The sequence below is a fragment of the Chiloscyllium plagiosum genome, unplaced genomic scaffold (assembly GCF_037043375.1).
Source record: "Chiloscyllium plagiosum isolate Xiang-an unplaced genomic scaffold, Cpla_swu_hap1 HiC_scaffold_7, whole genome shotgun sequence".
Taxonomy (NCBI): Eukaryota; Metazoa; Chordata; class Chondrichthyes; order Orectolobiformes; family Hemiscylliidae; genus Chiloscyllium; species Chiloscyllium plagiosum.
The window spans coordinates 36,242,088-36,268,626 of record NW_028270145.1 but is presented as its reverse complement, the minus strand read 5'-3'; the positions used below and the strand labels follow the sequence as shown (position 1 = coordinate 36,268,626).

Below are 26,539 nucleotides of genomic sequence, written 5' to 3'. Positions count from 1 at the left end.
GACCTCAGTACTGTGAGACTGTCAGAAGTACAAAACACTGCAAATATAACTCTGAATTCATACGGAATGTGGTCACTGACACTAAGGAACATAATGCTTTCAAAACAAATAAATAAGCTGCACCAAATTCAACATAATCCATGCTCATCTCATATACATGTGACAGACCTGTATTCAACAATACTGTATTTCTGTGGTATACAGTGAGACACCTGCCCCCATCAGTACTGTACCCCATTGTTATACATGGCTTTCTGTCTCAACCAATACTGTATATAAGTAACAGATCTGTACCCAGCAGTTTTGAATCCTATTGTTATACAATGACAGACCCATACTAATCTGTCCTGTACCCCAGTATTATTCAAGATCAGACCCGTCCCCACCTGTACTGCCCTTGTGCCCAACATACTGGACCAGTATTATACATTGACAGACATGTTTCCACCAGTACACTACCTCAGTGTTATCTCAGGAGAGACCTGATCCCACCAGCACTGCGCCCATTTTATACAGTACCAAACCCATCCAGTGTATCTGTGATGTGCAGTGACAAACTGGTAAATCTCCACCCCCCCCCCCCCCCTCCGCTGAGATTATACAGTTATATATTACAATTATATATTACTGACCTGTACCCATCAGTACGCCATCCATGTTTGATTGCACAGCCCTGAACCCACCAGTACTGTACACGTATTATACAGTGTTAAACCTATATTTATCAGTATTATATCTCAATATTATTGAGTGACAGGCCCATACCATCAGTACTATACCCCACTGTTGGACAGTGTACGACCTGTCCCCACCAATACTGTGCCCATGTTATATGGTGACAGTCTCATTTCCACCAATACTGTACCAATGTTATACAGTGTTAAACCTATCTTTATCAGTGTTATAGCTCAATATTATATAGACCCATACCATCAGTATTGTACCCCACTATTAAATAGTGTACCTGTCACTACCAACACTGTACCCATGTTATATAGTGACAGTCTCATTTCCACCAGTACTGTACTGTAGGGATAAAGAAGAATGAGAGGGAGAGGAAGAGGTGGATGGAAAAGGGGTGAGGAAGGTCTCATGGGGAAATGAAAGGGGAGTAAGAGGAAGGAGAGGGAAAAAGTGACAAGCAGAAGAATGAAAAATCAGAATTGTTTGTTTTGCAAACATGTACAGAACAAGTTATGAATTCCTCACCACTGGACTAGCACGAGCTGAGCTCGCACGAGATGATGTGCGGGAGCCAGAGCCAAGAAAGCAGTTATGTTCTGAAAGCTTGATGAGCAAAGAAAGGAAGAGAGATAGAGAAAGTGTACATTAGACTGGCAGTGTTTAGAAACAGCTTATTACAGTTCAGTAAAAGATAATAATATGTTATTGAGTATACAGCATGCAACGTCGTTCAATTATTGTTGCTTTAATGAAGGGAGCTTCATAAGGTAGTGTCTTGGAGCCATCACTTCCTCAACCCCCTTCACCATAAACCTGCTGCTCTCTCAGGCCCCAGTTTGGGGTTGGCCTAACCTCAGCAGGACAATCAGGTGAGCTGTGTGTTAGAACACTTGGGTTTAGTGGTCCTGGATACCCAAACACAAACAATTCTGACCTGTTCCCAACCAGAGCCCCCAGCCTCTTCAATAACCATTTACAAAACCTTTGTTGGCAGAGAGGTTTTGGGAGAGAAATCAATAACTGAGGGATCAAGCAGCTGAAAACACAGCCATCAGTGATGGAGTGATTAAAATCTAGGATCTACGAGAATTGCCTGAGCACACAGCTGTCAGACGACTGGATGACTGGACAAGGTTACAGAGATAGGGAGGGATGAGGACACAGGCAGAATTTGAAGCAAAGCTCCTGCTGTATTGATGACTGTCCAGTATTGGTTGTTTGAAATGCTTTGCACTCAAACTGGTGAGGGGTGGGGATCAGGTTGACATATACCAATGAAGCAAACTCTCAAGTCGGAACTGGGTTTCTGCCAGCTCTCTGCTGTGCAGATTAACCAGCCTGGCTTTAGGAATATACTGACATCATGTTAGGAACTGAGTTTGCAAGAGACAGTGACTGTGAGAGGGGACTGGCAGAGGGTGAGACAGAGACTGGGCCTTACTGCATGAGAGCTGGAGCTACTGTACCGGCGGCTGCAACTCCCATCGTAGGCAGATACCTGGAAGAATGAAATGAGAGAGAAGAGAGATAAAGCCAAGCACCAGCACACGGGGCTAACCTGGCACATCAAAGACATTGTTGAATAATGGGCAGTATTGTAACCAGGCAGAATCTGATCAGAGAGAAAGACTCAAGACAGAGGCAGGGATATAGTGTATACAGATCAGTTCACAATGTCCATGACAGTCAACAAATGCAAGGAGATGAGTCATCAACTGTTTGGACCAAGAAAAATTAATTCTTTTTATTCAATTATGGGATGTGAGCATCGCTAGCTAGTTAATATTCATTGCCCATCCATAGTTGTCTTTGACAAAGTTGTGGTGACTTGCCTTCTGAACAGCTGCAGTCCCACAATGCCCCTAAGGAAGGAATCCTGGGAGTTTGATCCAGGGACAGTGAAGGAACAGTGATATATTTCCAAATCAGGATGGTGAGTGGCCTGGAGGGGAACTTGCAGATGGTGGTGTTCCCATGTATCTGCTATCCTTGTCCTTTTAAATGGACATAATGGTGCCTAAGGAGCCTTGGTGAATTTCTACAGTGCATCTTGTAGATCGTTTGCACTGCTGCTACTGCATGTCAGTGTTGGGAGGAAGTGGATGCTTGTGGATGTATTGCCAATCACAATATTTTCTAAATGATGAGAAGCTAGGAACTGTAAAGAAACTAAAATACTCAGAAGGACTGATAAAACACATGTTTAGAATAAAAAGGGTGAATGTTAACACTTCCATGGATCATATTGATCAGATTCAATCCGGAGTGCTATGTTTAGTTCTGTACCTCAGAAAGGTCATGCAGTGCAGATTCATAGCATTACCATGTTGTTGAGAGGGTTAAGCAACTGACTATATCATTGACTGAACTCCTTTGTATATGATTACAAAAGAATAAGCCAAGAGCTGATTAAGGTATTTAAAATATTGAAATTATGTGATCGAATAAATCTGTAATATCTATTTCCTCCACAGGGGAAGTTTTAAAATTAGGGAAATAATTTTAGAATTCAAGCAAGGATATTTACAAGGACAAAATCAGGAAGCACTTCTTAACAGAAAGTATAGTGAAAATCAGAGCTGCCCTCAAAAGTTGTGATCCTGGAGAACAATTGGCGCTTTCAAAATGGAAATAGCTCAGTTTTAATAGGGTATAGCTCTGAAGGGCTAAGGACCAAAGTTGAGAAAAATGAGGATACAAATCAGCTGCAATCATAACTGACTGATGGAATAGGGCTTGAAGGGCCAAGTGACTTAAACATACTTTTACATAAATAAACCCATTTTTTAATTGTAACAAGAGTCTGTGATCAGCTCTGGGAGGGTCTGACTCCAGCCTTTCATAAGCCTTTGCAATCCCTCTTTTACACCAAGCTTCCCACCCTTTCTCTATGCCCTTTTTTCCCCTTGAGGCAGTACCAAGATGTGGTTTAAACACCTTAATACATCCAGCAGCTGTCTGTGTCAGTTTGTCAGTGTCATTCAAATTGTCATTGTATCATTGTCATGTATCATGCAAACGCAAATGCAGTTCCCTTTCTTTCCGGATATAGGAGTGCAGGTAATTTGAAATCTGACATTTGGCTTGTAAGGCATATGGTAAGCAAAAGTAATTTTGTACCTATGCTTCCCAAGATTCTCTACCATGGGTAGGTTTCTGCGTACATTGTGACTGACTAATGTAAAGGGACTGTTTTGATTGCTCAGTTATTCCATTCTCAGTGTCTCATATGACTCTTCTTCCCAGGCACTTTCTTGAGATGGATTGCGTGACTTGCTTCCACTCTGATTCTGGGAGTTCTGATTTGTTCATTAACGCCAGTGCACATTCTACAGACTGCCAGATGTGGGCAGGTTGTGTTTGAAGGGTCAGGCAGAAGAATTATCCAGAGGTTTGGGCATATCTCTAACATCTTGATCTCACTTCTGTGTTTCCCAATGATGGCTCTCAGTATATTCAGTGCCTACCTGAATGAACTTTCTCCATTTTAGGTGGGCATAGGCCAGGTTCACTCATGAGTCAGCAAGAATGTTTGGCCATTTCAGGGATGCTTTGAGGACAGTCCTGAAGCACTTTCTCTGTCCTCATTGGAATTTCCTGCTGTGAGCGAAGCAGTTTGGTGTCAAGCATACTGAGGATCTGGGTCTGAATGATTAATGCCTCTGAGCACACTGCCTAGGGAGAGGACATTGCTAGTGGACCACTTTTCATGCTACCAGAGTTGGAGTATTTTGCAAAGGCACCAATGCTGGTACTTGTCCGGTGTTTAATGTGCCTAGCGTAGATTATCCAAGTGACTGAAATATATAGGAGCGTAGGCTTGGAGGTGTACTTACACCAAATGGACTTTATCTGCTGCTTACCGCCATCTTCTCGAGGATAATTAGAGATGAGAAAAAACAGCCACATCTTCTGAATGAATTAATCAAAATGTTAAGAGGAATTAAGGGGATTTAGATAGGTGGACTATGATGTGGAAATTGGACAGAAATATGAGAAAATGCCAAATTGTCAGTTTGGTGGGTAAAATAAAAAAGTATTAATTAAATGATTGGAGATTACAGAGCCCCAAAAGGCAGAAGAATCTGAGTGCTCTGGTGCATGATGGGTGAAAGTTTATTGTGCAGGTTCAATAAATGATTGAGAAATCTATTAGAAAATTATCGTTTATTGTGAAGGGAATTGAATACAAAGTCAGCAGGTGATGTGTCAGTTCTACAGGGCTACAGCTAGAGTACATGTACTGTATTGATTTCCTTGTTTAAGGAAGGAATGCATTGGAAGCAGTTCAGAAGAGATTTGCTGGTCGACCTAGAATGGGAGGATTTTCTTTTGATGAAAATTTGGTCAGGCTGTAATTTGCAGACAACACCAAGATAGTCTTCTAAGATTACAAAGGGATTCTTGATCAAATGGGTCAATGGGCTGAAAATGGCATGTGTGTTCAATTTAGACATATGTGACGTATTGCATTTTGGTATAACGAACAGGGGCAGAATTTGATACAAATAATGGTAGGGCCCTGGGTAGAGTTGGAGGACAGAGGAACCTAGGGGTTCAGCTAAATAATTCTTTGAAGTTTATGTTGCATATAGACAGGGTGGTTAAAAAAGGAATTTAGCCTGCTTGCCTTCATTGCTCAGTTCTTTGAATTCAGGAGTTGGGAAGTCATGTTGAGGTTGTACAGAACAGTGATGAGTCCTCTTCTAGAGTACTGTGTCCAGTTCTAGTCACCCTGTTATAGGAAGGATATTATTAAGCGAGAGAGTTCAGAAGAGATTTACCAGGATGTGGCTGGGTATGGAAGGCTCGAGTTCTAAAGTAAGGCTGGGACATTTTTCACTGGAGCATAGGAGGTGTAGAAGTTCATAAAATCATAATGCCTATAAATAGAGTTAATGATAGGTGTCTTTTCCCTAGGATGGCAGATTTCAAGACTTAGGGAGCATTTATTTTTAAGGTGAGAAGAGAGAGGTTTAAAAAGACACAAGTCAAATATTTTTACACAGAGGTGGTTTCTATGTGGAACGCACCTCCTGAGGAAATGGTGTATGCGGGCACAGTTACAAGACACTTGGATAAGTCTTGATTAGGAAAGCTTTGGAGGGATAAGGGGCCAGGAGAAGGCAGGTGGGACTCGTTTAGTTTGGCATGTTTGGCATGGACTAGTTGGACCAAGGGGTCAGTTGCTGTGCTGACTCTATGACAAAGACATAATTTGATTGAAACACATGAGACCCTGAATCACCTTGACAGGATGGATGCGGAGAGAATGTTTCCTCTCATGTGAGATTCTAGAACTATGGAGTTACTAGGACTTAGGAGTTGCCATTTAAGATGAGGATGAGGGCAGTTCTTTTTGCAGAGGTTTGAGTCTTTGGAACACTCCTCTTCAAAAGGCAGGGAAGCAGTAGACAGTGGAGATGGATAAATAAGGAGGCGAAAGGTTTATCAGTGTTAGGTGGAAATATGGAATAATCAGATCAGTCACAATTTTATTAAGTGCCACAGCAATGTCAAGAGGCCAAGTGGCCTACTGATAATTTGTGCATTAATATGCATTGCCATAGGCATGTATATCTGGGCTCCATTCAGGGAAGGAAACAAAGACCAAATGAAAACTTAGAGAGAAACAGTCATAACAACATACACATAATGATAAACACTAGGACACATAGACATACAGAGATAGGTATGAATCCTGACAAAAACTCGCACGACAAAATAAAGAAATGGCAGCAGAGAAACAGACCCGAGTTCCATTCTGCGATGCCGTATGGGACTTGGAGCTGGGTCCAGTGCTGTACAGAGGGAGGTCAGAGTAGCAGCTTCCCTGAGAAAAGAGAAACACACCTGGACTTTAGCAAATGGAGTGAAAGGAGCACAGTGAGGGAGAAGGACAAAATAAATAATGTGCAAGATTGGGTAGGTGGGAGATGAGTACAGGAAAGCTTCGAGGGAGGAGAGAATGGGGTGTGCTTGAGAGAATGGAGGCAAATACGAGGGAAAGAGAATGAAAAGGATAGAGACTGCATGAGGGGTACAGGGACTGGGCTCTTCGAGGGGGGAGACAGGAATATGAGCTGCCAAGGTAGGGAGTTGTGAGGGTCAGGGGAATGCAGGGGCTGAGAGGGGCTCAAGGAGAGTGGGAGCAATGGGGACTTTGAGAGCAATGAGGAGTGTAGGAGGGAGGGGCTTGCTGGAGAACCGGAGGAGATAATAGGGAATGGCCGGGGTGTGGGAAGGTAATCGTGAAAAGGTAGGAGGTGGCCAGGAGAAGGCAATGACAGTGAAAGTGCTAATGGAACTGATGGAACACAGCAACGCAAGTTGTTTTCATGTAAATCAGAAGAGGATTTGTATGAAGAACCCAATTGTTCCCCACACAATGAACCTGGCGGGAGAATGAAAACACACAATTCGCTGTCGACTTCCCACGCCATTGCTTTGCTGATCTCAAACTGTCGTCTCTGCACCGAGAGCTCAGTGTGATCCCAGCAAGTGGGAGAAATATAACAAAACACACCACACAGTTCAAGCTGCAGCACTCAGTGACCATATGACCAACAGAATACTGTATTGAATCACGCATAAATAGGCCGTACTAACCCTACTGGACTGTTTACTAGGCCCAGATCCGCATGACAGCTCATCAAAGCCATTTGCCTGTCAGGAGAGAAGAAGTGTCCATAAAGATCAATTGAGGCACAGGGCAGAATGTTGCATTGACTTGGCCTTGTTTGGCCTTATCTTGTCTTGGCAAAAGTGAGGACTGCAAATGCTGGAGATTAGAGTCAAGAGTGTGGTGCTGGAAAAGCACAGTGTGTCAGGCAGCATCCGAGGAGCAGGAAAATTCGACGTTTCGGGCAAAAGCCCTTCATCACCAATGAGGCTGGGAGCCTCAGGGACAGAGACATTAATGAGGGCGGTGGGGTGAGGCTGGGGGGGTTAGCGGAGAATGCGGTAGGTGGATAGAGGTGTGGGTAATGGTGATAGGTCGTAGGGGTGGGTGGAGCGGATAGATGGGAAGGAAGATGGACAGGTGGGACAGGTCATGAGGACGGGTGCAACAGATACAATAAATGACGTGTGCAAGTGCAGGTGAAACTTTGATGAGATAATGTGGGGGGAGGGGAAATGAGGAAACTGGTGAAATCCACATTGATGCCATGGGGTTGGAGGGTCCAGAGGCAGAATATGAGGCGTTCCTCCTCCTGGTGTCAGGTGTTAAGGGAGTGACGGTGGAGGAGATCCAGGACCTGCATGTCCTCGGTGGAGTGGGAAGGTGAGTTGAATTAAAAACAATGACTGCAGATGCTGGAAACAAGATTCTGGATCAGTGGTGCTGGAAGAGCACAGCAGTTCAGGCAGCATCCAACGAGCAGCGAAATCGACGAGAAGCAAAAGCACTTCACCAGGAATAAAGGCAGTGAACCTGAAGCGTGGAGAGATAAGCTAGGGGAGGGTGGGGGTGGGGAGAGAGTAGCATAGAGTACAATAGGTGAGTGGGGGAGGGGATGAAGGTGATAGGTCAGGGAGGAGAGGGTGGAGTGGATAGGTGGAAAAGGAGCTAGGCAGGTCGGACAAGTCCGGACAAGTCATGGGGACAGTGCTGAGCTGAAGTTTGAAACTAGGATGAGGTGGGGGAAGGGGAAATGAGGAAGCTGTTGAAGTCCACATTGATGCCCTGGGGTTGAAGTGTTCTGAGGCGGAAGATGAGGCGTTCTTCCTCCAGGTGTCTGGTGGTGAGGGAGCGGCGGTGAAGGAGGCCCAGGACCTCCATGTCCTCGGCAGAGTGGGAGGGGGAGTTGAAATGTTGGGCCACGGGGCGGTGTGGTTGATTGGTGCGGCTGTCTCGGAGATGTTTCCTAAAGCGCTCTGCTAGGAGGCGCCCAGTCTCCCCAATGTAGAGGAGACCGCATCGGGAGCAACAGATACAATAAATGATATTAGTGGATGTGCAGTTAAAACTTTGATGGATGTGGAAGGCTCCTTTAGGGCCTTGGATAGAGGTGAGGGAGGAGGTGTGGGCACAGGTTTTACAGTTCCTGCGGTGGCAGGGGAAAGTGCCAGGATGGGAGGGTGGGTTGTAGGGGGGCGTGGACCTGACCAGGTGGTCACGGAGGGAACGGTCTTTGCGGAAGGCAGAAAGGGGTGGGGAGGGAAATATATCCCTGGTGGTGGGGTCTTTTTGGAGGTGGCGGAAATGTCGGCGGATGATTTGGTTTATGCGAAGGTTTGTAGGGTGGAAGGTGAGCACCAGGGGCGTTCTGTCCTTGTTACGGTTGGAGGGGTGGGGTCTGAGGGCGGAGGTGCGGGATGTGGATGAGTTGCGTTGGAGGGCATCTTTAACCACGTGGGAAGGGAAATTGCGGTCTCTAAAGAAGGAGGCCATCTGGTGTGTTCTATGGTGGAACTGGTCCTCCTGGGAGCAGATACAGCAGAGGCGGAGGAATTGGGAATACGGGATGGCATTTTTGCAAGAGATAGGGTGGGAAGGTAGCTGTGGGAGTCGGTGGGTTTGTAAAAAATGTCAATGTCAAGTCGGTCGTCACTAATGGAGATGGAGAGGTCCAGGAAGGGGAGGGAGGTGTCAGAGATGGTCCAGGTAAATTTAAGATCAGGGTGGAGTGTGTTGGTGAAGTTGATGAATTGCTCAACCTCCTCGTGGGAGCACGAGGTGGCGCCAATGCAGTCATCAATGTAGCAGAGGAAGAAGTGGGGAGTGGTGCTGGTGTAATTACGGAAGATCAACTGTTCTACGTAGCCAACAAAGAGACAGGCATAGCTGGGGCCCATATGTGTGCCCATGGCTACCCCTTTGGTCTGGAGGAAGTGGGAGGATTCAGAGGAGAAATTGTTAAGGGTGAGGACCAGTTCGGCCAAACGAATGAGAGTGTTGGTGGAAGGGTACGGTTGGGGACATCTGGAGAGGAAAAAACGGAGGGCTTGGAGGCCCTGGTCATGGCGGATGGAGATGTAGAGGGATTGGATATCCATGGTTGAAGTGTTCAGCCACGGAGCGATGGGGTTGGTTGTTGCGGGTGTCCCATAGATGTTCTCTGAAGCACTCTGCTAAGTAGGCGTCCTGGCTCCCCGTTGTAGAGGTGACCGCATCGGGAGCAACAGATACAGTAAATGACATGTGCAAGTTCAGGTGAAACTTTGATGGATGTGGAAGACTCCTTTGGAGCCTTGGAGGAAGGTGACGGGGTAGGTGTGTTCTCTGCTAGCTCTTTGGCAGCACTATCCAATTAGATCACATTCCACCATTTATTACCTGCATCCCCACAAATTTTGCCTTTACCATTTCCAGGATTGTTAAAATTCAAGAGGGCTTTAGACAGAATATATAGAGAGGAACTGTTCCCTTTGGTGGAGGGGTGGAGAACTAGAGGACACCAATTTATAGTGATTTGCTGAAGAACTGGAAACAACATGAAAATACACCTTTTTCTTGGCTGAATCTGGAATGCACTGCCTGACAATGCAATGGAAGAAGGTTCAATTATAGTTTTCAAAAGAGAATTGGATTAAAGAGAAGACTAAAAATCTGTAGGGCTATGGTATTAGAGCAGGAAAGTAGAAGTAGCTGTGTCGCTCCTACAGAAAGCCAGCACATTGATTCTACCGTTCTTTGCTGATTACCTTCAATCCGTCTCTCTGATCACTGGGTCAAAATCCAAGAACTCCCCCCCTAACAGCTCTGAGAGTACACTTCAATGCCTCAAGAAGCCAACTCATGATTATCTTAGTGGAAATCAGGAAGGGACATCAAACTTTGGCCTAACCAGTGCTAATCACAACCCAACACAGAATGTAAAAAGAATCTTGGTCCAGCAAAAGTAGTTTCTTTACTCCACCAAAACTCTTCATAATCTTGAACGCCTTGACTTTGAATTTTCGTTTAAGCCTTCCCTGCTCTCGGAGCAGCCACAGGTACTCTGAAATAAGGTTCCCTACAACCTCTCTAAGGCATTGATATCTTTACTAAAAAGTGCAAGAATTAGACATGATCTGCCATGTGGAGTCTGACTCGTAATCTTAGTACCCGCACGTTTGTTCTCTCTGCCTCTACATATAAAGCCAAGGATCCTGTCAACTTGACCTTGCCACCTCGAAAGACTTATCTCTGGCCTGAGAGGCAAAAGGCCCCCACTGAACTCACCACACCTCTTTAAATGCAGACTCTCCCAATACGATAATAAATAATGTCACTACATGGACCAAATTTAGATTGTTCAGGTCACTTCAGTCCAGCTAGGCTCAGACTGAGAACTGTTCCCATCGCACAATGCACTGTTGCAGCCACTCTTTATTTTTAAACAAGACTTACTTATTATTAGCTCTGCTCAAAATAGATCTTTTCATCAAGTGAGGAATTCACAGGCTAAATTCCCATTGGTCTCTTGGTATCTGTGGGGATCTCAGAACCTTTCAGGCAGAGGGTAAATGTAGTTTTAGACTGTGCCCCATGGAGACAAAATCCAGCACAAAAGGACGAGATTAAAGCCTCCTTTGTGAGTAATGAGTGATGGGAGGTTGTGTCATCTCAAACCAATACTCAGATGTGACTCTGCACCAAGTAGGCAGTAACTCAGTACTGCCACAACTGAAACATCGAGAAACAAATACAGCATCAAGATATGGAGGGAGATTTCTGAACTAGGGATTTGGACACAAGGAGCTTAACTCTGATGTAACCCTGTGCTGAACCAGTCCTGAAAATGTTTGGTTGGGAGGGTGTAGAAACTGTTTTACTTTGTATCTAATCCCATGCTGAATCTGCGTTGGGAGTGTTTGCGGAGGGGTTTTAATATACTGGGTCCACAGGCATAAATCTTTGCTCATGTGTGAAGCAGAGAGCTAGGAACATTCCTAACACTACACATCTGAGTCGGGACAAAGTGTTTCAGATAATCCAGCTTGCCACCTGTATAATAAGGAAGTGGGGCAGGCAGCAGAAATAGGATGCAGAAACAGTGCAGAGACAGGGCTAGGGGATGTTGGGTGAGGAAATAGGCTGTTTGAAAGTCTGTCCTTGGTGTTCGAGAAATTGTATGGTAAAGAATAAAACAGTTCTCTCGTCCTCATCCCTCACACTCCCTTGTCCTCCACACAGTCTCCATGGCCCTCATTTATTCCCGGTCAACCTTTGCCCATGACTCCACTTTTCATAGCTCCTCAGAACCTCCAGGCCATTCTATACTTCCCAGCCATCTACCTATGGCCCTTTGTAGTCCCTATGCCAATCCATGCAGCTCCCACACAGTAGTCAAGCTTTCCGCCCACTATGTTCACTCATCCAGTAATCACATGGAAATGAAATACAATAAAGGTCCAAGTTTCTATTGAAGAACTTACTATGTTAAAAATCATCGTCCTGTATCAAAACTTCTAGTCACTTGAATCTGTCAATCAACCAAAGGACTCTTTTTTATAGAATCCCTACCGTGTAGAAACAGGCCCTTTGAACCAACAAGTCCACACCGACCCTCCGAAGGGTAATCCATCCAGACCCATTCCCCTAACCTATTATCCTATTCACTTTGCCCCTAACCAATGGGCAATTTAGCATGGCCATTTCACCTAAATTTGCACACCTTTGGACTCTGGGAGGAAACCGGAGCACCCGGAGGAAACCCACGCAGACATAGGGAGATTGTGCAAACATCACACAGACAGTCGCCCGAGACTGGAATCAAACCCGGGTCCCTGGTGCTGTGCCAAATTGATAGGCACCCCTTTCTGATAATGTTATGCAGCACCAACCCTATAAGGATAATCATATGAACAGGATTAGGCCATTTAGCCCCACCACTCAATGAGATCATGCTTGATCTGTGGCCTAACTCTGTATACCTGCCTTGGTTCATATCCCTTAATATCTTTGCTTAATAAAAATGTAACAATTTTAAATCTGAAATAAACAGCTGATCCAGCATACACTGCTGTTTGTGGAAGAGAGTTCCAAACTTCTCCCATCCTTTGTGTGTACAAATACTGCCCAACATCTCTCCTGCATGGTTTGGGGTATGGGTGGGTTTCGCTTCGGCGGGTCGGTGTGGACTTGTTGGGCCGAAGGGCCTGTTTCCACACTGTAATCTAATCTAATCTAATCTAATCTAATCTCTCCTGCATGGTTTGGCCTTAGTTCTCACACTATGCCATCTAATTCTATAATGCCCAACCAGTGGAAATACTCCTGTGGCTTAAGTCAACAGAGTTACAGTGTGAACATTGATTAGGTCTCTTTCCAAGCAGACTTTTCAAAAAAATATTAAATGCCTAGGCTGCTACAGTTCCAATTAGCTAATCCATGCTTAATGCAGAATCAAATCTACTTTTAACAATCCCAAAGGGCACTTAACCTCTCCCAAAAGGTGTGCATATACCTGACAAAAAGTGTACCTCATAAAAATTCCAAAGAGTTCCAGTAAATTTAGATCTCTTCCTGACAACTGATTCTCTATGTCCTGTGCCATACCACCCACACCCTCTACATTTGCTGTGACCCATGCCATAACCCCAAAATCCACAAGTGGCCACTGTCCCCGATACCTGACCTTAAGCAACTGATGGACAGTGCAAGTGAGACAACTCCAGTGGAAGGATTCGTAGCCATTCTTCCATATATAAAACCAAGACAGACACTGGATTTCGCACTCTGCATTCATCCAAGAGCAACCCCTCTCCCCGCATCCCTGGCTTAATTCACCATAGGGGCTTATCGTAAGAAGAGGGATTGGGAGCACTACTCCTGGCACGTTTAACTATGATGCTCTGATCAATGATGATGATTCAGACTCAGGGTAAGAGGGGATTGAGGCACGCCTCCCCTATGTCCCCATCACACCCTCAAGATTGGGACAGGTGACGAAAACACATGTACACGGGGTTACACCCCAACCCCCAGCGCCAAATTGCTGCTTGCTACATACGGCCTTCAGTTTCTTCTTCTTCTTTCGACTCTTCTCAGCAACCTGTTTCACACAGAGCAACAACAAAGTGAGGGAAAGTTCCAGAACACCGAGTGGAGAGGAATGGGTGTTATATCAGCATGCAAGGAGAGAAGGAGCACATCACACGGTAACTGCAACACACACACACACACACACACACACACACACACACACACACACACACACACACACACACACAAACACACACAAACACCCACCCTTGAAGAGACTGGCCACTGTCGTGGCACTAACTCATTAATCCAGGGAGGGGAGGATGAATTACATAGGACTCAGGATTGGTGATACTGGGGACACTGGTAAAAATTTCAAGCTTCAGAAATATTGCTTAAAGTTCGCAGACAGAGTACACTTTGAGTATAGGAATGTGATCCAAAGAACAGATATTCAATTCACAAGGCATCAATTTAAGATTTCAATTATTAAATTTCATTAATATATTTGGACATTAAAAAAAATGCTTTTTTCAGGAAACATGGCTGTGAAACTTTGAGATTATCCTTACAAACCTAACTGGTGATTTAAGATGATTTTAAGAAAGAAATCTGCCCTCCTTACCTGGTCCAATATGGAGAAGTAAAGTCATCATAGTCTGACCAGACCATTGGCCTGATCTCTCATTAGTGAGAAACGACTGGTAGTGGTTTAGCCTGAGGATCACTATACCTCAGGTGAGGGGAGAGATTGAGGAGAGTACTTCATGGTAACCTGGTATGGATGAGACTACAGTCATGTGGTTGGTTTTTCACTCGCTATTGAAAGAAGCTGAGTAAGTCATTCACTTGTATCAAACTGCCTGCAGCAGCTGATGGCCCACCAAGATCTTCTCAGTGCAAGAAAGGATTGACAATAAATAATCACCTTGTCAGTATATAACAATTAGGACTACTTTGTCTCTCGTCCCTAAACCAGGAGTTGTGAGCAATAGCAATTCCAACTATACTCACCCACAAACATGGGGGCTGGGTAATCAACATGGAGAGACATGTAGACTTAGTCTGGTATCTTAAACATGAATCAGTAAGTCAAGGACAACCCATCCCCATGTCATAACCCAAATTCCCTCATATTCCCATTCGAGGACTCACCCCAATGATTTACAGGCACTGTCCTTTACCTTCCAACTTCTCCACCTGCAGCTAAAAGACAGTGCCTCTTTCACGGGTGCAGACAACAACTACCTATAGCAACTAAGAGGCCATACTTCATTTGCCTGGGTTGATGGAGAATGTTGGGAGGCTAGTGAACTTTGCTGCCCAATGCTCTTTTACATACACACACATTCAATTTTAACAAACACCACACAAACACCAACAGTCCTTAGACACCACCAGTTAAAGAAGGCAGCTCACTACCACCTTTTCAAGAGTAGCTAGGGATAGCCAATAAGTGCTGGTATCTACATGCTTTAAGTGAATTTAAAAAACACATGCATAATTTCATTTACATATCTACACATGCAAATGTATACTTTCTAGGATAGCAATAGTCAGGGACTAGAAGGGTTGATTTGCGCTCTTCCCACTCAGGGACCTTTGCACCCTGCCCAGATTGATCCAAAACCCAACTGTTGATCAGAGAACTGCTCAGGGCCCTGACTGCTCCAAGTGGACAATACTTGCAGTCTATGGAGGGAAGTCATTGCCCTTAGGCTAGGAGCTGCAGTATATCAGCTCAATCATAACTGATTTGCTCTGATTTTAATCTCTAGAACTTCCTGCATCTCATGCAAAGCCTCTGGCTTTTTTTCTTTGTTTTCAAACATATAGTTAGCAAACAGAAGGCTCGCACTAATAGAGAGGGTGTGGTATTTGCCAGCTCAAAACAAGGCACAGTTTGAAAGGAGATGATTGCAGAGGAGCCCAGGCAAAAGGCTTTCCAATCTCCATCAATTAGCAGATCAATTAGACCCCAGCCTCAGTAACTTAGCCTCATAAAGTTGTGGTTACATTAGAAGACTAGCCATCCTAGTTCTTGGCTAATTCTGCAAAGTAAGTTAATGTAATTTAAAGTGAATTCAATGTCCACTTGAATTCTGTTATAAAATCTGAAAGAAAATAACTGGGATCAGAAAAATGGTTCTAAAGCTCCAACTTGTCGTCCCTTAACAAGGTGGTTAACTGCCCTCAGATAGGATAAGCAAACCGTGACAAAGAATGAGAAGACCCATCCCACCTTCTCAAGGCAACCATAATGGGCAGTACAAGTCAGCAATGCCCACATTTTGAGTAAATGGAACAAACCAAGTAGCAGCACAACGATTAGTCCAGTTAGTGAGAGTCACTAGCTGAGCAGGCAATCAGTGTGTTCATGATCTTACCACTCCACAGGCACCAATACTCTCGTAACCTGTCTGTTGGGTGAAAGAAGAAAATCAACTTGTCAGCACACAGGAGAGGATTATAATTGGGATGGGTCTGGTGTCACACTGGTTGCTTTGAATGTAAATAGACATGTTTGAAGAATGTTTGAAGAGCAGAGAGATTTGAGAGCATCATACTTTAAAAGCGTCACGTAAAGATATGTGTGCTGTGAGGCAGCAGTGGTTAGCACTGCTGCCTCACAGCGCCAGAGACCCGGGTTCAATTCCCGCCTCAGGCGACTGTCTGTGTGGAGTTTGCACATTCTCCCTGTGTCTGTGTGGGTTTCCTCCGGGTGCTCCGGTTTCCTCCCACAGTTCAAAAATGTGCAGGTTAGGTGAATTGGCCATGCTAAATTGCCCGTAGAGTTAGGTGAAGGGGTAAATGTAGGGGAATGGGTCTGTATAGGTTGCGCTTTGGCAGGTCGGTGTGGACTTGTTGGGCTGAAGGGCCTGTTTCCACACCGTAAGTAATCTAATCTAAGTAATAATCAAGCAGAGTTTGCTCCTTCACAAAAGTTAAAGTCGTCATCATCCCAGAGGGATGCTTTCTCATTGTGGGTGGCACGGTGGCACAGTGGTTAGCACTGCTGCCTCACAGCGCCAGAGACCCGGGTTCAATTCCCGCCTCAGGTGACTGTGTGTGGAGTTTGCACATTCTCCCCGTGTCTGCGTGGGTTTCCTCCGGGTGCTCCGGTTTCCTCCCACAGTCCAAAGATGTGCAGGTCAGGTGAATTGGCGATGGTAAATTGCCCGTAGTGTTAGGTAAGGGGTAAATGTAGGGGTATGGGTGGGTTGTGCTTCGGCGGGTCGGTGTGGACTTGTTGGGCCGAAGGGCCTGTTTCCACATTGTAATGTAATCTAATCTAATACTCTGGGGTCAGGTCTGTCACTGCACAACACTTCACCGGGATACAGATTTGTTACTCTAACATTAATATATTTTTAGATATATTACTGGTGGTAACAGGTCCGTCACTGTATAGCACTGGGTTACTTCACTACAGTCACTGTATAACACGCAGGGGTACCATTATGGTGGAGACAGGTCTGTTACTAATCATGGGAACAAATCGGAGATAATTAACTTATAGGAACAGGTGTAAACCCTTTAATCTAACTCTGCTACTACCTCATTCATGGAGATCATGGTTGACCTGTAACTTAACTCCTTTGTCCCAAATGTCTGAAAACCTTAGTAAACAAAAATTTAACAATCTTAGTTTTAAGACGAGCATTTGTTCCAATATTGAGTGCCATTTCAGAAAAGAGTTCCAGTGTAGATGTGTACCCTATTCTAAACTGCCCGACCAGCTGAAAGGTTTTTGTACTTTTCCTACTGTACACCTCATGAGCAAAGGCTAAATGGGCTGGGACCTGTCTCACTGAGTTTAGAAGAATGAGAGGTGATCTCATTGAAACATATAGAGTTCTTAAAGGGCTCGACAGGTAAATCTGAAAGGATGTCTCCCCTCATGGGAGAGTCCAGGACCAGAAGACACAGTTTTGGAATAAAGAGATGCCAATTTAAGATCGAGATGAGGAGGATTTTATTTCTCCCAGAGGGGTGGAATCTTTGGAACTCTTTCCCACGGACAGCTGTGGGGGCAGAGTCCTTGTGCATACTTAAAGCTGAGATCGAACAGTTGAAGAATCAAGGGTTATGGAGAAAAGTCAGGAAAATGGATATGAACAATGTTGGATCAGCCATGATTCTATTGAATGGTAAAGCATGTTCGAGAGGCTGAATGGCCTACTCCTGTTTCTATTTCTTATAGTCATGTGGTCTTATGGTTTATTACAGTATGCACAATTTTACAATCTAAAGTAATAATCTAAAAATGCTCTTATAAACTTGTTAGGCGAGATTCCTGGGGATACATCACTTTTCAGCAAAAAGAATTCTTACATTTCTGTTGACTCCCTCAAATTAATTCCATAATTTGTTTTTGTCTGTGAATCAATCTGTGATCCCTTTTGATTTCCAAGTTACTGACCACTTGTTGTACCATAAAAACAGATGACAAGTAATTATTTAGCAAGGTAACAATTCTTAATGGGGACCTTTCTTCTTAATGGCCAATCTTTCCACTACGATTATTAATGTGTTGGATTTTGCAGCAGATCTTCATAGACATCATTTAAAATTAGATTAGATTAGATTTCTTACAATGTGGAAACAGGCTCTTCGGCCCAACCAGTCCACACCGACCCTCCGAAGAGTAAGCCATCCAGACCCATTTCCCTCTGACCTAACACTACAGGCAATTTAGCATGGCCAATTCACCTGACCTGCACATCTTTGGACTGTGGGAGGAAACGGAGTACCCGGACGAAACCCACACAGACATGGGGAGAATGTGCAAACTCCACACAGACAGTCGCCCTCAGCTGGAATCAAACCTGGGACCCTGGTGCTGTGAGGCAGCAGTGCTAACCACTGAGCCACCATGCCGCCCTCAGCTGAAGTATATTAACATTCACACAGACAATGGAATAGTTATTCCAAGTATGAAGGTTTGATTGAGTCTGAAATTCAATGAGACTCCATTTACCCAAGTGTCACGTTTGGCTTGGGCTCTGGATCCACACTTCATTTACAATGCTTTTTGCTATGAACCAAACTCACATAGATATTCCTGGTATAATCTGAGCAGAACCCAAGAGTTGTGACACAATACCATTCACCAGCACCCCACACCATGGGCATGGTAGTTGCAACCTTCGAAGTAGCTTGAACATCCACATGAGAAAGTGAGCACAAACTTAAATTGGGTAGACAATCCAAATATTGGTTCCCAAAACAGATGGCACAACCAACCAACTCAAATCAAATTATGTATCTGTCCACAGTCATCACAAATCAAACTGCTTTATCTGTCCACACTGCCCTCAAAAGAAACTGTTTCTGCCAACACTACCCAAATCAAACCGGATAAACAACCACTAAGTTCCCAATAGAAACAATGCAAATGTCCACATGGTCTCCAAATCAAACTGTAAATGATCACACAGACCCCAAATCAAATGTTCACACAGACCCCAAATCAAACTGTAGATGATCATACAGACCCCAAATTAAATTGTATCCAAACCAGAAAGCCAAATAACATTGTGCGTGTGATCACACAGATCCCAAATCAAATTGTGTATCTGAACACACAGAATCCAAATCAAACTGTTGCTGCTTAAATACAGTCAATAGCTTTCAGTTGGGGGAGCTTTTCTGGGCCCCATCTGCTTAACACCTAAGAAAATCAGGAAAGCCAAAACATTTCATGGCCCTGCACTAGGCCCAGACATTCTAATTAAATGTTGCTTAAATGCTAAAATAGCACAATGACTATTTGCTCAGCACTTGACATCATAACAGTTGTGAAATTAGAATCTACCATTTGCAGTGAATCTGGTTAAAGAGAGATTTGTGGGAATGACCTGAGAACATCCCATTCCATCCCCTGTGCCAGAGAAAGCCCGCATATTCACATAGGCTGACAGAAATCCACATTTCCAGACTGGAACTTGCCAGGGAACCAAACCGCAAACCAAGGTCCCCAAAAATCATTGTCATAGGAATAAAATGGCACTAACCCGGGTACTACCACGACTCCCCACTGAGGTCCAGTCATCTTCATCAGATACCTGCACAAGAAACAAGAGTTTGAACAAATAAATAGTACCTTCTGAGCATCTGGAAATCGAAGGAACAGAGCAAGTGAATGAGGGGAGATTGACACACACCACACAGTGAGTGAGATAGGGAGAAACACATTTACAGAGATGGAGAGAATGACAAAGAGAGCGTGTGTGAGAGAGACAGAGAGAATAGTAGGAGGAGAGAGACACACACACACACACACACACACACACACACACACACACACACACACACACACACACACACACACACACACACACACACACACACACACACACACACACACACACACACACACACGTAGCCAGAGAGGCAGTGAGAGAAAAAGGGACATGATGACACGGAGAAGAAAGCAACACAGAAAAAAAAAGAGTGGAAGGAGCAAAGAGGGACAGGGAAAAGATGGAGATACAGAAACAAAAATAAAAAAGGAACAAACTATCAGAGCAAACTAGTGCAGAATATAAAAACTGACAGTGAGGACTTCTTTAAATGTATTAGAAGGAAGAAAAAGGTCAAAATGAATTGAGGGAGACAATTATGGGTAATAAGGAATTGGCAGTAAAGTTAAACAGATCTTTTGCATCAGTCTTTATGGTGGAAGACATTTTGAACATCCCATTAACTCTAAAGAATATGAGGAAGAATTAAATACCATCACCACATTATTAGGGAATAGTAATAAACAAACTAATGGGGCTAAAGGCAGGTAACTCCCTTGGTCCAGATGGTTTGCATCCTGGGATCTTAAAAGAAGTAGCTACAGAGATATTGGATGCATTGGTTGTTTTTTGCCAGAACTCCTTAGACTCCGGAGAACTGCCAGTGTGACACCACTACTCAAGATGGGAAGGAAGCAAAAAGCAGGTAACTATAGGCCGATTAGCCTAACATCTATTATTGAAAAGATATTGGAATTAATTATCAAGTAATAGCAGCACATTTGGAAAATCAGCATTTAATCCAGCAGAGTCAGCATGGCTTCACGAAAGGGAAATTTATTAAAGTTCTGAACCAGAGAGGATAGAGGGGAACTAGTAGATGTGTTGGACTACAGAGAAGGCATTTGACAAGCTGCATTAGTTGAAAGGTGTTGGAAATAGTATATTGGCATGGACTGTGAATTAGCTAATGAGCAAGATAGGGGATTCTTTTTCAGGTTGCTGATCTGTAGTCATTGGGGTTTCACAAGAATCAATACAAGGCCTGCAATTGTTTACATTTACATTGGAGGAAGGAAACAAATGTACTGCAGCCAAGTTTTCAGATGACATAAAAATAGTTGTAAAGGCCAGTTACAAGAGAAATACCAATGGTTTACAGCGAGACATTGATAGGTTAAGTAGGTGGCAAAAAAAGTTGGCAAATGGAGTATAATGTGGAGCTGTTCATTTGGAAGGGAGAACAAAACAACAAAATATTTAAATGGAGAAAATCTGCAGAAACCTGCAACACAAAGGGACTTGGAGGTACCTGTGCAGAAACATGGAAAGCGAGCACACAGGTGCAGCAATAACCAAGAAGGCTAATAGAATATTGTCCCTTATTTCAAGGAGGTTGGAGTATAAGAGTGAGGAAGTCTTACTGCAACTGTACAAGGTGCTGGTGACCCATATAATTTGGCATAATGTGAGCAGTTTTGGTCCACTTATTTAAGGAAAGATATCATCTCATTAGAGACAATTCAGAAATGCTTTATTGGGATGATCCCTGATATGACGGTATTATGACCAAAAGTTGAACAGGTTGGAAATCTACTTATTGGCATTTGGAAGAGTGAGAGGATTCTTAAGGGGCTTGATAGGGTAAATTCTGAGATCTTTTTTCCTCATGGAAGAGTCTACGGTCAGGGGGCATTGTCTCAGAATAATGTGGTACCAATTTAAGTCCGAGATCAGGAGGAATTTCATATCTTTGTGGGTTGAGTGCCTTTGGAACTCCTTGCCTCAGAGAGCTATGGGGGCAGATTTATTGTGTTTATTTAGGATTGAGACACAGATTTTTGAGTAGGGTTAAAGAGAAAATGCAGCAAGTGGACTTGAGGAATGTTGGATCAGCCATGACCCTATTGAATGGCGGAGCAGGCTCAAGGAGCTGAACAGCCTTCCCCTGTTCCTGTTTCTTATGGTCTTAGGGGAAGTGATAGCCTAGTGGCATTATTGCTAGACTATTAATCCAGAGATCCAGGTAATGTTCAAATTGGAATTTGAATTCAATTTTTTAAAAGTCTGGAATTCAAAATCTAATGATGACCATGAAACCACTGTCAAATGTCAGAAAAAAACATCTCGGTTACTAACGTCTGTGTGGAGTTTGCACATTCTCTGTGGGTTTCTTCTTGATGCTCCAGTTTCATCCCACAGTCCAAAGATGCGCAAGTTGGGGTGGATTGGCCACGCTAAATTTCCCATACTGTCCAGGGATGTGCAGGCTAAGTGGCTGAGCCATAGGGAATGCAGGGTTACAGAGATAGGGTAGGGGTGAGGGCCTGGGTGGGATGCTCTTTCAAGGGTCAGTGTGAATTCAATGAACCGAATGGCCTGCTTCCTCACTGTAGGGATTTGATGAAATTGCTGTCTTTACCTGGTCTGGTGTACATGTGACTCCTGACCCACAGCAAAGTGTTTGACTCTCAACTGCCTTTTGGGTAGATGGACAATAAATGCTGGTGTAGCTATTGATCCCTGAATCAATAACATTAAAAAAAGGAGGGAGGATCCTTGACTGAAGCACTGATGCGGGACCAGAAAGAGAAGCCACAGTAGGTAATTTTCAGAACAGGCATATATGGTTAAGATTCAAACTGGGTGTGAGCAATCTTAGGAAATAATTATGTGGTCAGACTGTCAAAGGCTTCTAATAGGTTACAAAAGACAATGAGGAACAGGCTACTGTGTCACTGTCACACAATGTCGCAGGAAGTTGACAAGAAATTGAGAAAGAGCAAGAGAAGGAGAGAAATATCAGAACTAAAACTTATAAAAGCAGAGAGATAGTGTGAAAAGCAGAGAGAGGAGGAGAGAAAGAGACAGAATGAGAGGAGGGAAGAAAGTGACAGACAGAGAGAAGGAAGGAAAGAGGGGATCACAGAGAGAGAGAGAGAGATACAAACCGAAGTGTGTCTTCTGAACCTGCGAGAATATTTTTCACTGTCTTCCTGTAGAGCCAGGAGAAGAAAAATGCAGGAGTTTGTGAACAGTTCGATCAAGGGTACAGCAACAATTAGTCAGGAATATCTCACAAACTGAAAGGATGATAGCTCATAAAGGATGCATGCTACTGAAAATGTGAAAGATCAAGGGTGTGGAGAGATGTGGGCTGGAGGATTCATCACTCCCTGTAGAAGGAAGTCAGAGATGGAACCCGAAACCACACCATTTTCTAAATAGTACCTTTTTATGACTAAGATGGATGAGAGACTGATGGCACTGGGGACGGAGTGGGTGGAAGTGGCTAGAGAGAGAGAAAAGGGGTGGAGTGGGGGCATGGACATAGGAGCAACTGGAAATAGTCTAGAGGCCTTTGCAACATGAGGCAACCCCCGGAGGCCTGACAGCAGGAAAGGACACTTTTGTTACTTAACACCCTGAAAAAGGTGCCAGCAAGGGAATACCGTTAACATGGTAACTCACACCCGGGTTACAGCAAAGACACAATGGACACCAAGAAATTCCAGATGGTACAGTGATGCCCTTTGTGGTTTTCTATTTTAAATCATGTAACATATACCACAGAGAAGAAGGTTGTTCTTGAGACCAATATCGTGAAGTTTATTTGCAACATTAACTATTTATAAGTCTACGATATCATAGGTTTACATAGCTTGTCGGCATTCTGCTCTTACTAATGTTATTGTCATTATACATACAGAGAGAGATGGGATATCATACTTTGTGAGGCCACATGACTGTCTTATTGGTCCAGTCTTGTCTGGTCTGGAATCTATGTCATAATACATCATGAACACAGAAGTATCTGGAGATGCAAAGAGTTTGCAGAGGTATATGAAGGGTGGACCCTGTCACGGTGGACGCTGCAAAACGTGTCAGATTGTGGACATAGATACCACTATTACGCGTGGGAACACCTCCCACCATGTACATGGCAGGTACTCATGTTTCTCAGCCAACATTGTCTATCTTATACGTTGCCCGGAGGCATGGTACATTGGGGAAACCGAGCAAAGGCTACGACAACGGATGAATGGGCACCGCACAACAATCAGCAGACAGGAGGGTTCCCTCCCAGTTGGGGAACACTTCAGTGGTCCAGGACATTCAGCCTCGGACCTTCGGGTGAACATCCTCCAAGGTGGACTTCGGGACAGGCAGCAGAGGAAAGTGGCCGAGCAGAGGCTGATAGCTAAGTTCGGTACCCATAGGGAGGGCCTCAACTGGGACCTTGAGTTCATGTCACATTACAGGTGACCACCATTGCACTACACACACACATACACACACACACACACACACATATTCCTACACACACACACTCTCACATACACACGGACACAGATACACACGGACACAGATACACACAGACGCGCACACCAGACACCCACACACAGACTCCCACACATGCACCCCCTCACAGACTTAAGACACTCTGTACTCACTACATACACACACACACTCACAACCCCCACCCCAGACAGACACACACACAGACAGACAGACAAAGACCCACATGCATACACATATTTTGTCTGGTGAATTTGTTTGGTACTTTCAGAGTTACATTGCACTTTGCTCAAAAACCACATACATTCATGTAGAACTCTGAGCTCAAAAACTGCATGAATTTATGTAAAACTCTGTTATCTCACTTTTTAGATTGGAATCAATCTAAACATCATGGCATAGACAGAGAACACAGGAGGATAACACCTTCAACATATTGTCTCGCTATCACCATTGTTAACAGCTAACCCGAGAATGCAACTTTAAAAAAAGGGTTTTGTGATTTAGACATGAAAGAAGTGAAATTATCACTGTATTCTAACAGATGAAAGGCTTAACAGACAATCAATTCTTCAATGTATAATTTCAGTTACATCACACTGCAAATTTTTGCTATAAATTCTGTGTTACGATCGAGCCCTCCACAATCACCTGATGAAGAGGCGTCACTCCGAAAGCTAGTGTGCTTCCAATTAATCCTGTTGGACTATAACCTGGTGTTGTGTGATTTTTAACTTTATCCTAGCTATGCCATTCATGATTTTATAAACCTCTATAAGGGCACTAAACAGCCCCAGCCTATTCAGCCTCTCCCTATAACTCCAACCCTCGCAACATCCTTGTAAATCTTTTCTGAACCCTTTCAAGTTTCACAACATCTTTCCTATAGGAAGGAGACCAGAATTACTCGCAGTATTCCAAAAGTGGCCTAACTAATGTTCTGTACAGCCACAACATGACCTCCCAATGCCTGTACTCAATATTCTGATCAATAAAGTAGGACTGTCATACAATCCTACAGCATGGAGACACGTCGCTCAGCCCAAACCAGTCCATGCCGACCAAATATCCAACCATGCTAGCCCCATGTCCTTCTAAACTTTTCCTATTTATATTTTAGCCAAATGCCTTTTAAATGTTGTTAATGTATCCACCTCAACCATGTCTAGTGGCAGTTAATTCCATTTGCATACCATCCTCTGTGTAAAAAAGTTGCCCCTCAGGTTCCCTTTTACTCTTTCCCCTCTAACCCTAAACTGATGTCTTGTCCTCGATTCCCCAACCCTGGGAAAAAGACTAAGTGCATTCACCCTATCCATGCCTCTCATGATCTTATACACTTCCATAAGATCCCCCCTCAGTCTCCTATGCTGTAAACAAAAAAAGTCCTAGCTTGTCTAACCTCTCCCTATAATTGAGGCCATTGAGTCCCGACAACATCCTTGTAAATTTCTTTTGCACTCTTTCCAGTTCAATAACATCGTTCCTAGAGCAAGTTGATCAAAACTGAACACAATACTCCAAGTGCGGCCTCACCAAGGTCCTGTACAACTACAACAGAACTTCCCAACTTCTATGCTCAACACCCTGACCAATCAACGCCAGTGTGCCAAAACCCTCTTTTACTACCCTGTCTACGAGTGTCTCCAATTTCAGAAAACTGTGCACCTGAACTCCAAGGTCTCTCCGTTCCACTACACTCCTTAAGGCCCTACCATTCACCATGAAACCCCTACCTTGATTTAACTTGCCAAAAAGCAAGACATCATATTTATCTATATTGAATTCCACTTGCCATTTCTCGGTCCACTTCCTCAGCTGATCAAGATCCTGTTGCAATTTCTGAGAACTTTCCTCACTGTCCACATTACCATTTATTTTAGCGTTATCTGCAAACGTACTAATCATACCTTGTACATTCTCATCCAAATCATTGAAAGAGATAACAAATAGCAATGGTCCCAGCAACAACCGCTGAGGTACACCACTAGTCACAGGTCTCCAGTCCGAGAAGCATCCTTCCACTATTACTCTCTGCTTCCTACCATCAAGCCAATTGTGGATCCAATTTGCTAGCTCCCCCTGGATTTCATACAATCTAACCTTCCAAAGCAGCCTACCATGTGGAACATATCAGTGGCCTTACTGGAATCTACATAGACTATGTCCCATCGCCCTGCCCTCATAAACTTTCCTGGTCACTTCAAAGAACCGTGGGCGGCACGGTGGCACAGTGGTTAGCACTGCTGCCTCACAGCGCCAGAGACCCTGGTTCAATTCCCGCCTCAGGCGACTGACTGTGTGGAGTTTGCACGTTCTCCCCGTGTCTGCGTGGGTTTCCTCCGGGTGCTCCGGTTTCCTCCCACAGTCCAAAGATGTGCAAGTCAGGTGAATTGGC

The 26,539-nt window shown here is 44.1% G+C and overlaps 1 protein-coding gene across 23 annotated transcripts in view; it reads right to left on the bottom strand.

The window, feature by feature from the left end:
- The window catches only part of LOC122551917 (leucine-rich repeat flightless-interacting protein 2-like), a 138,935-nt gene that overhangs the window by 57,742 nt on the left and 54,654 nt on the right, over positions 1-26,539 (bottom strand). For 9 of the 23 annotated variants that reach the window (XM_087988923.1, XM_087988924.1, XM_087988925.1 and 6 more), the window contains 8 exons: positions 22,794-22,838; positions 19,615-19,665; positions 15,985-16,017; positions 13,626-13,667; positions 7,294-7,350; positions 6,437-6,517; positions 2,126-2,182; positions 1,210-1,287 (listed from right to left, as the gene is read on the bottom strand). In XM_087988923.1, coding sequence (XP_087845049.1) covers positions 1,210-1,287; positions 2,126-2,182; positions 6,437-6,517; positions 7,294-7,350; positions 13,626-13,667; positions 15,985-16,017; positions 19,615-19,665; positions 22,794-22,838 — 444 coding nt within the window. The remainder of the gene's footprint in view (positions 1-1,209; positions 1,288-2,125; positions 2,183-6,436; positions 6,518-7,293; positions 7,351-13,625; positions 13,668-15,984; positions 16,018-19,614; positions 19,666-22,793; positions 22,839-26,539) is intronic. The other 14 variants (XM_087988906.1, XM_087988911.1, XM_087988912.1 and 11 more) reach the window with 11 other exon arrangements.